General features: G+C 43.5%; 1 protein-coding gene across 3 annotated transcripts in view; it reads right to left on the reverse strand.

The window, feature by feature from the left end:
• Nucleotides 1-202: 202 nt before the first annotated feature.
• The window catches only part of Fer (FER tyrosine kinase), a 263815-nt gene continuing 251919 nt past the window's right edge, over nucleotides 203-12098 (reverse strand). For all 3 annotated transcript variants that reach the window (XM_028755701.1, XM_028755700.1, XM_028755699.1), the window contains exons 16-18: nucleotides 9052-9206; nucleotides 4849-4971; nucleotides 203-3704 (exon numbers count right to left, since the gene is read on the reverse strand). In XM_028755701.1, the coding sequence (XP_028611534.1) occupies nucleotides 3562-3704; nucleotides 4849-4971; nucleotides 9052-9206 (421 nt within the window). In that variant the 3' untranslated portion in view covers nucleotides 203-3561. The remainder of the gene's footprint in view (nucleotides 3705-4848; nucleotides 4972-9051; nucleotides 9207-12098) is intronic.

Consider the following 12098-nt stretch of genomic DNA (forward strand, 5'->3'; position numbering starts at 1 on the left):
TCAGAGGGGCATTTTATGGGAGCTTAAATCTGTCTCAGAAACTCCTAGCAGGGTGATCTTGCTGGCTTTTAAATCAGGGTCTTTCCTTAAACAGAAATGACATTTTGGTTTCTCAAAAAAGTATTCAGACTTGACATGAAACTTATAAGCCCAGGAAAAGATAAAGTAAAAATCTAATAAAACATTCTAATGGTATAGTAAATCTGTTAATAAGAGGAAATACTTTATTTTCATAGTAAACTCTCATGCCACTTTAATGATTGATTTTCATATAAAACCTTTGATTCCATCTACTGAAAATATTGACATGTAAGCGAGCTTTGTCTCTGCGGCTCTTTCTCAGCTGTGGTGCTGTTTTGTATGAGGGCTCTGATCTCCAAACAGGAAAGCCTGTCTTCCCATGACAATCACGTCTACTGACAAGAGGCAAGGAGAATGCCAATGGTGTGACAAATGGAGTGTGCTGAAAGGAAGAGGGCTCAGACAGATAGCCCTTAGATGTCATTCTGCTTCAAGGACACATGGCTGTAGACGGTGCACACACACATTAAGATGATGTTCAGGTATACTTGCATAACATGTGAGGATCACACTGCACAGCAAGACCTGTCCTGCTGCATCTGCTTGCTCTGTGCCCCAGTCCTGGCATGCAGCACATTATTGCAACTGACATTTGACAGACATCTTAGCACAGTGCTGTGGTGACGTCAGAGGAGCTAGCTGATGGAAACAGTGGCTAATACAGAAGGAAACTTGGTTGTTTTAGGAAATTAACACAAGCTCCTAAGAAACTGTAAGATATGCACTGAATGACTCCAGGCTGTGCGGATGGATGTTTGTGAGAAGGTGGCCAGCTATGAATTAGGGAACCAACTCTACTGTCCCTGTTAGATATTGGAAAAGGGAGAATCACATCGGACTTTCCCCTGTGGACCTGGTAGCAGGATGGGCTGAAAAAAGACCTAGTAATTCTTTATAGTCTTCTTAAGAAAACGGCTTTGAGAAGAAAGCTTAGATCACATGAAATACACATCAAAAGACAGAAACCTTTTCTGTCTTTGACAAACAATAACCTCCCATTTCTCAGGAAGGTTTCCTGGTGACTCAAGGTAGACATTGCAGACGGAGGCCAGACTGCTCGTGTTTGGCAGCCTTTTTCTTCATGCCCAGATTGCTGACCTGAAGGAATGCTAATGAGCAGAGTCATGAGCAGGCCTACAACACTCTTGGTTAGTAAAATAAAGATCTGTGACTGGGCTCCAGTGTATCCACACCAGTGTTACCAGGGTACCACTGTTTGCAATTCTTTTTTTAAGCAAAGATGTTTTGTGCATTTCTGCAGCCTCTTTTCCCTAAATCAACTTGCAAATCAGAACTGTATTTATATGTGCACTTTTTGGGTATGGATTAGCCTCCTAAAGTACATAATTCCAATAATTATCAGTGACAGAAGGGATGAATAAAATATGCCTCAAGCATAACAAAATTAACAGTAAGAATGTTTTGCATAAGCTTTCCTTAATGCATGTGCCTATGTTAAATTTAATACTCTGTATGACTGACATGATCCTGAAAGGCTCCCGATGAGTTAATCTTAAACTATACCTCTGCCTGCTCTGGGACAAAGAATAAAATGGAATTTAAATGTTGCAGATGTTATGATGTTTTGAAAAGCCTTTTAAATTTAAGCAAAGAGTTATGATGTGAATTGCAAATTCTAACAGCCTGGATGAGTGAGTATCAGTGCCACGTTCTCTGTACACCAAAACGCGGGGGCTAAGCTTCACATCTTGTCCACAGAGGCTGAGGCAAGCCAGCCTCCTGCCCCTTGCTGGGTGCAGACTGCTAAGTAGTGAGAGGCTGCTTCTTTCTCTCCTTTCATAGACAGAGTGTATTATAGTAGATTCAGGTGGATCCTAGGGCCAGCAGATGCCTGGAGAGCAGGGCACTTTAACTAACGTGAATGCCTGAATTTGCACTTGAGTTCCCACGGTGTGTGCCATCAGAGGGGAGCTCTGCTTGTTTCCAGTACCTGAGCCATGGGAGAGCTGTGTGGAGGGGAAGCTGGTTTGTGTGCTGCAGTGATTGGTGTGGGCAGGCTCGTTATGCCTTTATTTCAGTCTGCATGTAGGAATCATTAAATGTGTATAAAATTGTAAAATGAGCAAGGAGGCTGAAATGATGGGTATGAGTCCTTCTTCTCTCCAGCAGCTTCTTTCAAAGACTGACCTATGCTCTGCACAGCCAGGCAGGGAGTTGGCCATCTCCCAGACACACTGATCCTTAGACAACTGTGCACAGACCACAGGGCAAGTCCCTGACATAGCTAACATTGATCTCGGCCACACCCTAATTTGACCTGAGGTACATTAGATACACAGGAGAGACCTTTAATGGTATGCTTGCATACCTGTATGTTATCAGTAAGATTTCCAGGTAGTGGCTTTAGTGGAAAAGAGGAGATGGAGGTGTGGCTGTACCTAGAGATTTTCTTTATTAACACTGACTTGACATTGGGCCCATCTATTTTGTTCACAGTGCCTTGCACTTCAGTAGATATATGTGGATGTGTTTGTAAATGAATCATGGATTCTGAAGACCCAGATACAGGTATAAGTAAAGGGAATTCCATTCTGGGATTGTCTCCTAGGATAAAGATATACAATTAGAACCATGCTGTTCTTTCTGTGGACTTTAGTAACTTTAAGAAAGTTTCCTCTGGGCTCTGTGAACTCCTGAAAATTTCTTAGACCTTGTTAGGGAACTGAGACCCAGATACAGGGTATTCCGAAGGCATAAATCTGGGAGGAAGGCAGGCATTCTTGTTTCTTCTTCCTGGTGAGCACTGGCTAACTGCTCTTTTCCAACTTGCCCTCCTGGTCACACATGTTTCCTGTCATCCCTGTCGTCTCCAATGTCCTGCAGAAGCAGCTGCCTCTGTACCCTGAGCTCTCTGGGAATTTTCCATGCACCATTTTCTGTAGCCTGGACTGGGGAAGTAAAAGACAAAATGATATGGGAATGTGATGTTCTCACTGGGCATGTTCTGACAGGAAAAGAAAGAGAAACCCTAGGAGGCCCAAGTGATTCCCAATATATGATTATGTTTATAGATACAATCTCGCCTTGGCAGAGTGGAGAGCCAACTGTGGTGGGCACTCGTCCTACAGGCATGCGCTACCAAGGCTGTTTATAGCACCAACCCAGGAGGGCCTGCAGCAGAAGACAGCAGCCCACAGGCTGTGCCTGGATTAGAAAGCCTTGGTGGAACACCAATGATCCTCGGTATTAAAGATAGACCTTTTACCTTTTCTGTTAGGCCTGTGCTTTTCTCTTTACAGTGGTATCAAATGGCAGGGTTGCTGTGGTTAGCTAATACAGTCCTGGGTAAGACCATTTATTTCTTGAATAAATTTGCCTTTAACATAGTTTAAAGTGGAACATACTTTAAAAACCCAGTTAATAAAAAACATAACCTTCAAAGATGGTTGCAGTAAGGTGGTATAAAGTCGGGGTGACTGAGGACAGAGTCCTGCAGGTGGTGGCTAGCCCTGGCTGCCACTATGTGATCTTCTTCTTGATGGCAGTGAGCTCTTTGTGAAGGTCACTGAACTTTGGGCGGTTTTCAGGCTTGTAATCCCAACACTTCAGCATGATTGTAAAAATCTCCTCTGGACAGTTCTGTGGGGCTGACATTCGGTATCCTGAAGATTCAAGACAAGAGTTGAGAGCTCAGAATGGTTGGCTAAGGTCTAAATATCCACATGGGACATTACGCTGTGTGTTAGTACCTTATGCAGTAAGTGAGGTAGAAAGCAAAGACCTGTGTCAGTCTCATAACTACCCCTCTGAGCACGCACACATGTGACACAATTACAGAGCTACATATTTGTCAGCAAGTTGGAAGTACGCTCTAGCATATACAAATGCCTATTTTAGTTGTTCTAAGAAGTAGCTTCCAGAATTATCAGACAGACAGAGCAGATGTAGATGCGGATTATACACACATTCAACAGGGAGCTGAGAGTACAGGCTGGTGTCTAGCAGCACTGGGGGTTCATGCTAGGAGGTGTGTGTCTAAGGAAGGAAGGAAGGAAGGCCACCCCCATACTCAGGAGCCCCAAGTCCAGCTGGTTACAGAGGCAGTCATGTGAACATCATTCCTCTTGTTGGAAGCTGTGCCCCACACAAGCATGTGTGTGGGGCTACTGCCACCTAGTCACCCCCATCTCTATCTGGAGCATCCTGGTGTTTCTTCAGATTATAGTTTCTCAGAATTCCTTCTGTAAACTAGAAGCATTTTCACTTGGAGAATTAAGGGATTTATCTGATACGGAGTATAACACCACTCAAAGGTGGTCTACCTTCTTTCACCTCAGTAAAAGAAAGGGAGGCAAAGGGAAGTTCTCTCTTTCTGTGCTGAGAGCCCAGCAGATGCACCTGACCTTTACTTACTGTGGTATGGCAGGACTGGTATGTCCACAGTTCACACTCAAGTCCTAACTCAAATTATGTTAGGAAACAAACTGCAAAAACAAACACCCCAAAACCAAACAAACAGATCCAAGAATGCTTTAAATAAGTTTACAATTTGTTGCCATGTTCACAGCTATGCTTAGCTGGATGCTACCTAAGGGCCACAGGTCAGACAGGCGGCAAATGTCTGCTTCTGTTCTGTATGAGCCATAGCATCCATAGTATTCCAAAATAGCCTCCTCTAATGTTTTTCCTCTTTACTGCATCCTAAACAGCACTGTGACTGTCCTCTCCCAGAGCTGGTGTGCGGATGTGCCATGGGCATCACTGTACTGGTGGATACCAACACGAGGTGCCGAGGCTTAGGCTCACCTCTCTCCACTTGTTCTCGTGCTTGCTGGTTTGTCATTCCGGGGTATGGACAGACTCCTAGGCTGAAGGTCTCCCAGAGCAGGATGCCGAAGCTCCACACGTCGCTTTCAGAACTGTACCTCCCTGAAAGGGAGAAAACCATCACACCCAGGTGAGTCAACGGGAGGAGAGGACAGTGGCTCTGAGTGTCAGCCTCCCAGCAGCACAGTCAGGCTTCCGCAACGACATCCCGTTCTCTGTACTGGTGTTACTCTAGGCCTAGCAATGTTAACAGTTAAATGGAGTCTTCAGGAGGCTAGTTCAGTTATGAGCTATAAATGCTTCTCCCCTTCCCCAAGAACAAGAATTCAGCTTATGTCCCCTGTGATCTGTGGATGAGATGGTTGATTTGTGTTTGTGTGTGTGTTTGTGTGTGTGTATATGTGTGCATGCACATGCATGCATGTGTGTATGAATCTGTACACATCAGTGTCTAGGAGATTAAATAAGTCAGATTCCTACAGTTTGGTCTTCTGCCTGGCATTTTCTTTCCAGTAAAATTACAAACAAACTTAAAGCATTAAGGAAAGTTTCTTAACTTCAATTTCTTTACTCATCACTGTTTGCAGATATTCTTACACGCTTAAAGGTCTCATTTTCTCCACTGATAGTTTCATTTGCAGAAAATACATTTCTCCATGTGGTCTGAATAGACTGGAAATTAACATAGCTGTCTGATAAAAACAGATTATTCAAATTACATGGTGTCTTGTTTTGTCAAAATATCTTGGTGCACCTGTTTTATTGAGATACATGAGCTAAACTCTTAGGAGTGTTTTCGGTGCCTTCAGCAGAAGCACAGAGATAAAATCCTACCCAAGAAGCCTTCTGAAGATGGATATGAAATCAGGGAAGCAGAAATGTCCCTCTCAGTCTCTAACATATGGTACATACATACTGTCACAACTAAACTCCACCTGCAGTAATGTTGATGGCTTTTTCTTTCTGTTTTTGAAGCGAGGTCTCATGTGGCCTAGGCTGGCCTTCAACTCCAGACCCTCCTACCTGTGTCTCTCCAGTGCTGGGTTATTCAGACCCGCCTACCTGTTTCTCTAGTGCTGGGTTATTCAGACCCTCCTACCTCTGCCTCTCCAGTGCTGGGTTACAGGCATATGTCACCATGCACAACCTGAAGGTCTTGAACCATAGCATTTCCTATCCATCTGCTACCCTAGGGCTTGTAAATGCCACTGGCTAGAAACCTGTCGCATTCCTCTAGAACAGAATGGCCTCTTCCATTCTGGAAGAGAGTAAAATGGCCTGAGTCTGCCTGTGCTCGGTGCCATCCTCAGCCTGCAGCACTCACTCACTGTCAGCTGCAGCTGTGGGAATCAGCTTCCAGCTTAGCTGTGAGGCAATTATGGACATTTTCAGCACTGTTGGCTTAGGAAAATTACTTTTCTTCTCTACACATCAAGTCTTTTCATGAAACTCATTTGGTGGCTAAAGGTTAAGGCTAAATTTGTAAAGAACTTAAGTTATATAGACTTACATTTTATCCGGTAAAATGTTGTCTGGTGGAGATCAAGAAATGCACCTTGTAAACAGATCTCACTTGGGCTATGCCACCTGCCTGACCTTTGAACCTGGAATGTCATCATTGCTGAGGGCACTGTGTTGCTCTTTCAATCCTCTGACCCTCATGGTACCCAGTGAGCTGGAGAGAAGGCTCTACATTTACATAAGCATAGAGGAGGAGATATCTTGCCCAGGCCAGGTAGCCAACAACATGGAAGCAGAAAAGCCTGAATCCCTCTCATTCCAGGATCTCAGTAGTTACATCATACCATTCAACTGAGAGGCATTTCTGCTTAGTTATGTTGTGGGCTCTACTATCATCTCCAAACAGGCAGGTGGCCAATGGTTAACTTGTTAAATAAGTTTTGAGATTATAATTACAACATTTCTCTCTTTACCTCACCCAGACCCTCCCATATTCCCCTTCTGATTCTCCTCTTTTGTCACCAATTGTCATTGCATGCATGTATATAAATATGTATTTCTAAATGTAACCTGTTCAGTCCAGTTGTATGTATGTTTTCAGGGGTGAGCTATTGGTGTGCTCTTCCCTGGGAAAGACCCCTTATCTCACTCCCTGATGGAAAGCATTTTCAGTCATGGACAGAGAGATGACTTCATTTCTTAGTTGAAGATTATCAAGTTTATAAACCCTGTACTTTTATTGAAAACTGGACTGAGGGTGGAAGAGATATATGCCCTACTGTCTGAGTGTACTGTCCTTTAATTGCTGGGGAGTGCTGAGGGTTGAATGTGATGCTTCCTGTTTGTTCTGTTTCTTGATACAATGTAACTAGCTAGTCTCCTGCTGCCACATTTTCCCTGCCAGGGCAGACTATGTCCCTCTGGAAACATAAAATCCTTCTCACTTGAGTGAGACACCCCCTGCTGCATCAGGGTATCTTACAGAGCAGGGAGAAAGGGACTAAGACCACAGTCACATCTCACACCTCCATGGCTTGAGCATGAGCACGGGAACAATGTCTGCCTGGAGAGAACTCGGTGACTTAAGATGGGGTGGGGGCAGGTATAGTGCCCTTTAATATTGCCTGACTCTTTAAAAATGTTTTAAGTAACACTTAAGAACACAGCTTAGTCCAACAGACCTAAGCCAAAGCTTCTAGAAGATGGATCTTTGGACATAGGACTGTTTTTTATTTCCCTGACCTCTTAGTGGGAGACCTGGACAATATTCCCACAGCCTGAGGCAAGCGTGAAGATCAGTGGGGAAGAAAAGGATGAAGTAAATAAAAACCTGAAGTACAACAAGAAGAAAGGACTTTTCATAAGATAATTGCTATCCCAACCCTGTTGAAAGAAGCAAAAACAACTACAGGACTCCAAAGCCAATCTTCCATAATAAACTCTGTGAGAACTTACATGGCTCCTCAGGCTGACCCTGAGGTTGTGTCTTTCTCAGGCACTTCCCCTTGGACTAGGGAATTAATACTCAAGTACACTGTCATCTGTGGCTACAGTCTCTCCCTCATCACCTAAATTCTTCTGCATCTTACAAAATGCTTATCAAAGGCAGCTAAAACAGTGTCCCCACGTGTCAGAGAGCTTCCTACTTGTCCTTTTTACTTAAAATACTTTACATCTGTCTGGTCCACGTGTCTGAAGTTAGTCCCCACATTCATAAATGTAGGTTGGTAATCATTAAAGCACAGTGTGATCAGAGGTCCATTTTTACTATCCATACCACTTAAATCATGGGGAGAAAATCCAGTCACAAAGGGTTTTACAAATGTTTTGTATCTAAAGAAAACTTCTGTGCAAATATGAGAATTTTAGTTTTATCTTTCATCCAGTAATCTCTTCCTTTAGTAATATAGCCCAAAAGGAGTAGCATCCACTTCAGAGAAGAATCCTGAGGGAGATGACAGGGATTCCGCTGGACCCTAGGTTGGTTTATACAATCACTGGAAAGCTCACAAAAGCCTCTCTTGCTGGCAGGAGTCACAAGCCAATTACACTCAGATCTTTACTTAGTAAAAAGTTTGGTGGTTCCCCAGGAAGTTACACTAGTTTATACTCACTGGGTGCAGAAAACACCCTTGTATGAAAACCCAGTACTAACTAACATACAGCTAACAACTGTGGTAACATGCACTGACTCCCATGTGTTGTCTTCTGAGTTTCTTACAATAGAGATTTTTAAAAAAATTCAGTGGAAAAAGAAAACCCTGCCCTTATTAAAAAAAATACCCACTTCTCTGTTTGCTCAAGATTTATAGGTGTTCCATAGACAGAGGCTGAGCCTAGGATCTGCAGAGTGAGTGACTGAAGGCTGGACTGACAGCATTTAACCTTAGATGAGATTACTGGACCAGTTATAAGACATTCAAACCAATGGGCCAGAGCCACAGCAACACCTGATGTACAGCTGTGCAGGTAATCACATTCTGCACAATTGAATTCTCAGACGTCTAGTCATGTTTATTGACTATTTTAGCCTAGCAGTCTCACAGGTAAGAACATTTCTGTCTTTGTCCAAGAGCAGGGTAAGGACATGTACACTCGTTTGCTCGGTGTTGCTCCTCAAGCAGCTCCAGTTTGGATGCTGCCCTACCCCAGTCACACCTGTGAGTGCTTCCGGAGATACAGGCCACATTTACTATCAAAAGGAAACCCAGGAATTCATACCATAATTAAGAGCTTCCGGTGCTGTCCATTTAATGGGAATCTGCTTTAAGCCTGAAGATGAGTATACTCCACCGTCTTCTTGCCGAGACATTCCAAAGTCACTAATTTTCAGAGTATTGTTTTCACCTACCAGGCAGTTCCGTGCAGCCAGGTCCCTAGGTTATAACAAGATGCAGACAACACCCATTAAAACACGCTGAAAGCGGCGTTCACATTTATGACTCCCACACTCTGCATCCTCACATCTTCAGTGTGTTTATTTTTTTAAAGATTTATTTATTTTATTTATATGAGTACACTATAGCTGTCTTCAGACACACCAGAACAGGGTATAGGATCCCAGTTATAGATCGTTGTGAGCCACCATGTGGTTGCTGGGATTTGAACTCAGGACCTCTGGAAGAGCAGTCAGTGCTCTTAACCCCTGAGCCATCTCTCCAGCCTGCAGTGTGTTTATAATGAGGTGAAGAATGTTTGTGATTTCCCAGACTCTCCATCAATTCTGTTCCAGGTAACAATCACCCAGAACGTTTGCATACGGAGCAGGACACATGCTAGTTTCCTAGGCACCAGACAGATTTCCATTTAAATAGGAAAAATTCAGATTCTCTGTTAGAGAAAGTCAGAGAGGAGAGGCTAAGAGCATTTGACATTGTCTCTGTTGGCTAGCTTCCCTAGGGCAGCACTGCCCCAGAGCTGCTGAGAGAAAGGACTGGCATCTACTGTGTACAAAGTGACTCAGTCACAGTTGCTGCTGAGTACCTACAGTGTGGTCAGTGTGACTGAGAAATGGAATTTTCTTTTTGTATAATTTTAGCTTATTATATGTAAGTAGAGGCATGTGGTTACAGTAGAAGACCATCTCTAGAGCCTCCCTAAGAGCGGGCAAGGCTGGGGAGCTGAGGAGATGAGCAGGTGAGGCTCTACACGGTGACTTGGCTCTCTATCCCTCACGGCTATCCCCTGCTCACCACAGGCTAAGTCATATGTAACAGAGTAAAGTCCTTTCCTGAGACAAGTGAGGAGACGCAGCGACCAGATCATCTAGAAAGCAAGCTGTGGGCAGGCCTATGACCATATGACACGCTGTATAGATCTAAAAAGCTTGTGTAAAGGGAGAAATTCAGAGGAGTCAAAGACCCAAGGAAAAGGTCTTTGTTAGAGATGGTTTCCTCCCAATATGCCTTTCTTCCACATTAGTAAAAGAACCCAGAGTTTAGCTAAATGTTTGGCCATATGGTTTAAAACATGAAGCTTTCTTGTGTCCTCTGTAGTTAGGTGCAACTGTGCTGGACAGTGAAATGGCAGCTTAACTGTGTACAGTGTCTGAGCAATGAATTGTTGAATTCCCCTCTCCCTTCTGCTAGCCTGAACATACAATAAACAGGAAGATGTGAGCAGAGGCACCAGAATAACTCCCTTAAAACAGCAGGAAACAAGGAGCCCGCATTACTTACAAGTTCTAGGGAGCTGCCAGACATGTCCTGTGATTGGATTTGTTATATGAGAAGGCTTATGCTATTGAAGTGGTTTTCATTGAACTTGTGTGTCTCTCTGTGTGTCTGTGTGTGTATCTGTGTGTGTCTGTGTGTGTCTCTGTGTGTGTCTGTGTGTGTGTCTGATTTGGATGCCTAGAGTGACACAGAGGATAGAGAGCTAAGAAGGTCTTCAGCACATAGGAAGAGCCCATGCACTGGGCACAGTTCAGAGGATGCTTACAGGAGGATGCTTATGTTCAGGGTGCGGGCTGGGGTATGATGAGGAGGGAAATGTGACCATCACAGATGTGAAACTCTTGAAAAGCACACGAATCCTGTCCAGACAAGTATGTGGCACACAGAAGGCGCTGAAGAAACATGTCATGAATGGATAGTATCTTAATGTTCCAGGCTGAAGACATGCATTCTGGTTTTTCAATTTTAAATTATTTTCTCCTAAGTAAATAGCTAGTTTCTTTCTACCTACTTGTTTTTGGAACACATATATAAGAATTAATTTTGGAAAGTCTTGAGTCATATTGAAAGTTGCTTTGTAAAAAGAGGTCTTTTGGGCCCTGGCTGGCTTTGAATTCATTTGATCCTCTTGTCCCGGCATCCCAAGCGCTGGGGTTCCAGGCATGCACTATCATGCCAGGTAAGTCTAATTTATGTTTTAGCAACAGACACATAAACATCTCACGGGTGATGCTGTTTCCTAACAGTATTCAATTAACCTTGCAATTACTGAACACAATTATGAAATAATATTTTCCCTTTTTAGCAGGCAACTTGGCTGCAGCCATTCACAAAGAAGCTTGATGCACTTTGCTTTGCTGATTTGCTGGGACTAGTTCTATTCATCAGATCAAGTCTCACAATGGAGAACCATGGAGGAAGTCCAAGTTAAAAACTGAATCTGACTCACTGCCCAGCTTTTAAATGTGACAGCTCACCACGCACTCCCACTGGGGGAGTCCCTGACAAGGATCCAAAGGATGTGACAGGGAATGGCTGGCTTATGATTCCTTCATCTGTAGGAAGCTGCTATCCCAGTCCTCCTGGGGACTCCAGGCCTTACCCATGGTAGAGTTGGCTATAACACATTGGGTTCTGCTACCTAGTGGTGTGGCCTTGGCATACTAAGCTATGTTTTGCTTATCTGACAAATATTACTGGCAGGATTAGGAGGGACAATGTTTATAAAGTAGCAGCATACAATAAATACAGTATCAACTCCATCAGTAAGCTACTGTTATTTTTTTCTTCTTGCTTATAGGTTAGCAGTGTCACTGTTGAAACTACTACTGTCACAAGAGGCCCTGCCTGGAACAACATATGTAAATCATTTTCCAAAATAAGTCGATGTGAGAGTATGTCATGATCACAAAGGAAAGAGGGAGCACCCAGAAGCATGCTTGCAGAGATAATCAATGGAGTTTACACACGTCCAAAGGCTGTGACATTTTCTTGAATTACTAAAAGAGTAAACATGTTAAATCTCTCATCTGGGTGAAGACCTGGCTCACTTGTTTCTGGAGGTCTTTCTGCAGTGTTTCCCTGCTGTATGAG

Source organism: Grammomys surdaster, unplaced genomic scaffold (genome assembly GCF_004785775.1).
Source record: "Grammomys surdaster isolate TR1022 unplaced genomic scaffold, NIH_TR_1.0 126076, whole genome shotgun sequence".
NCBI classification, from domain to species: Eukaryota; Metazoa; Chordata; class Mammalia; order Rodentia; family Muridae; genus Grammomys; species Grammomys surdaster.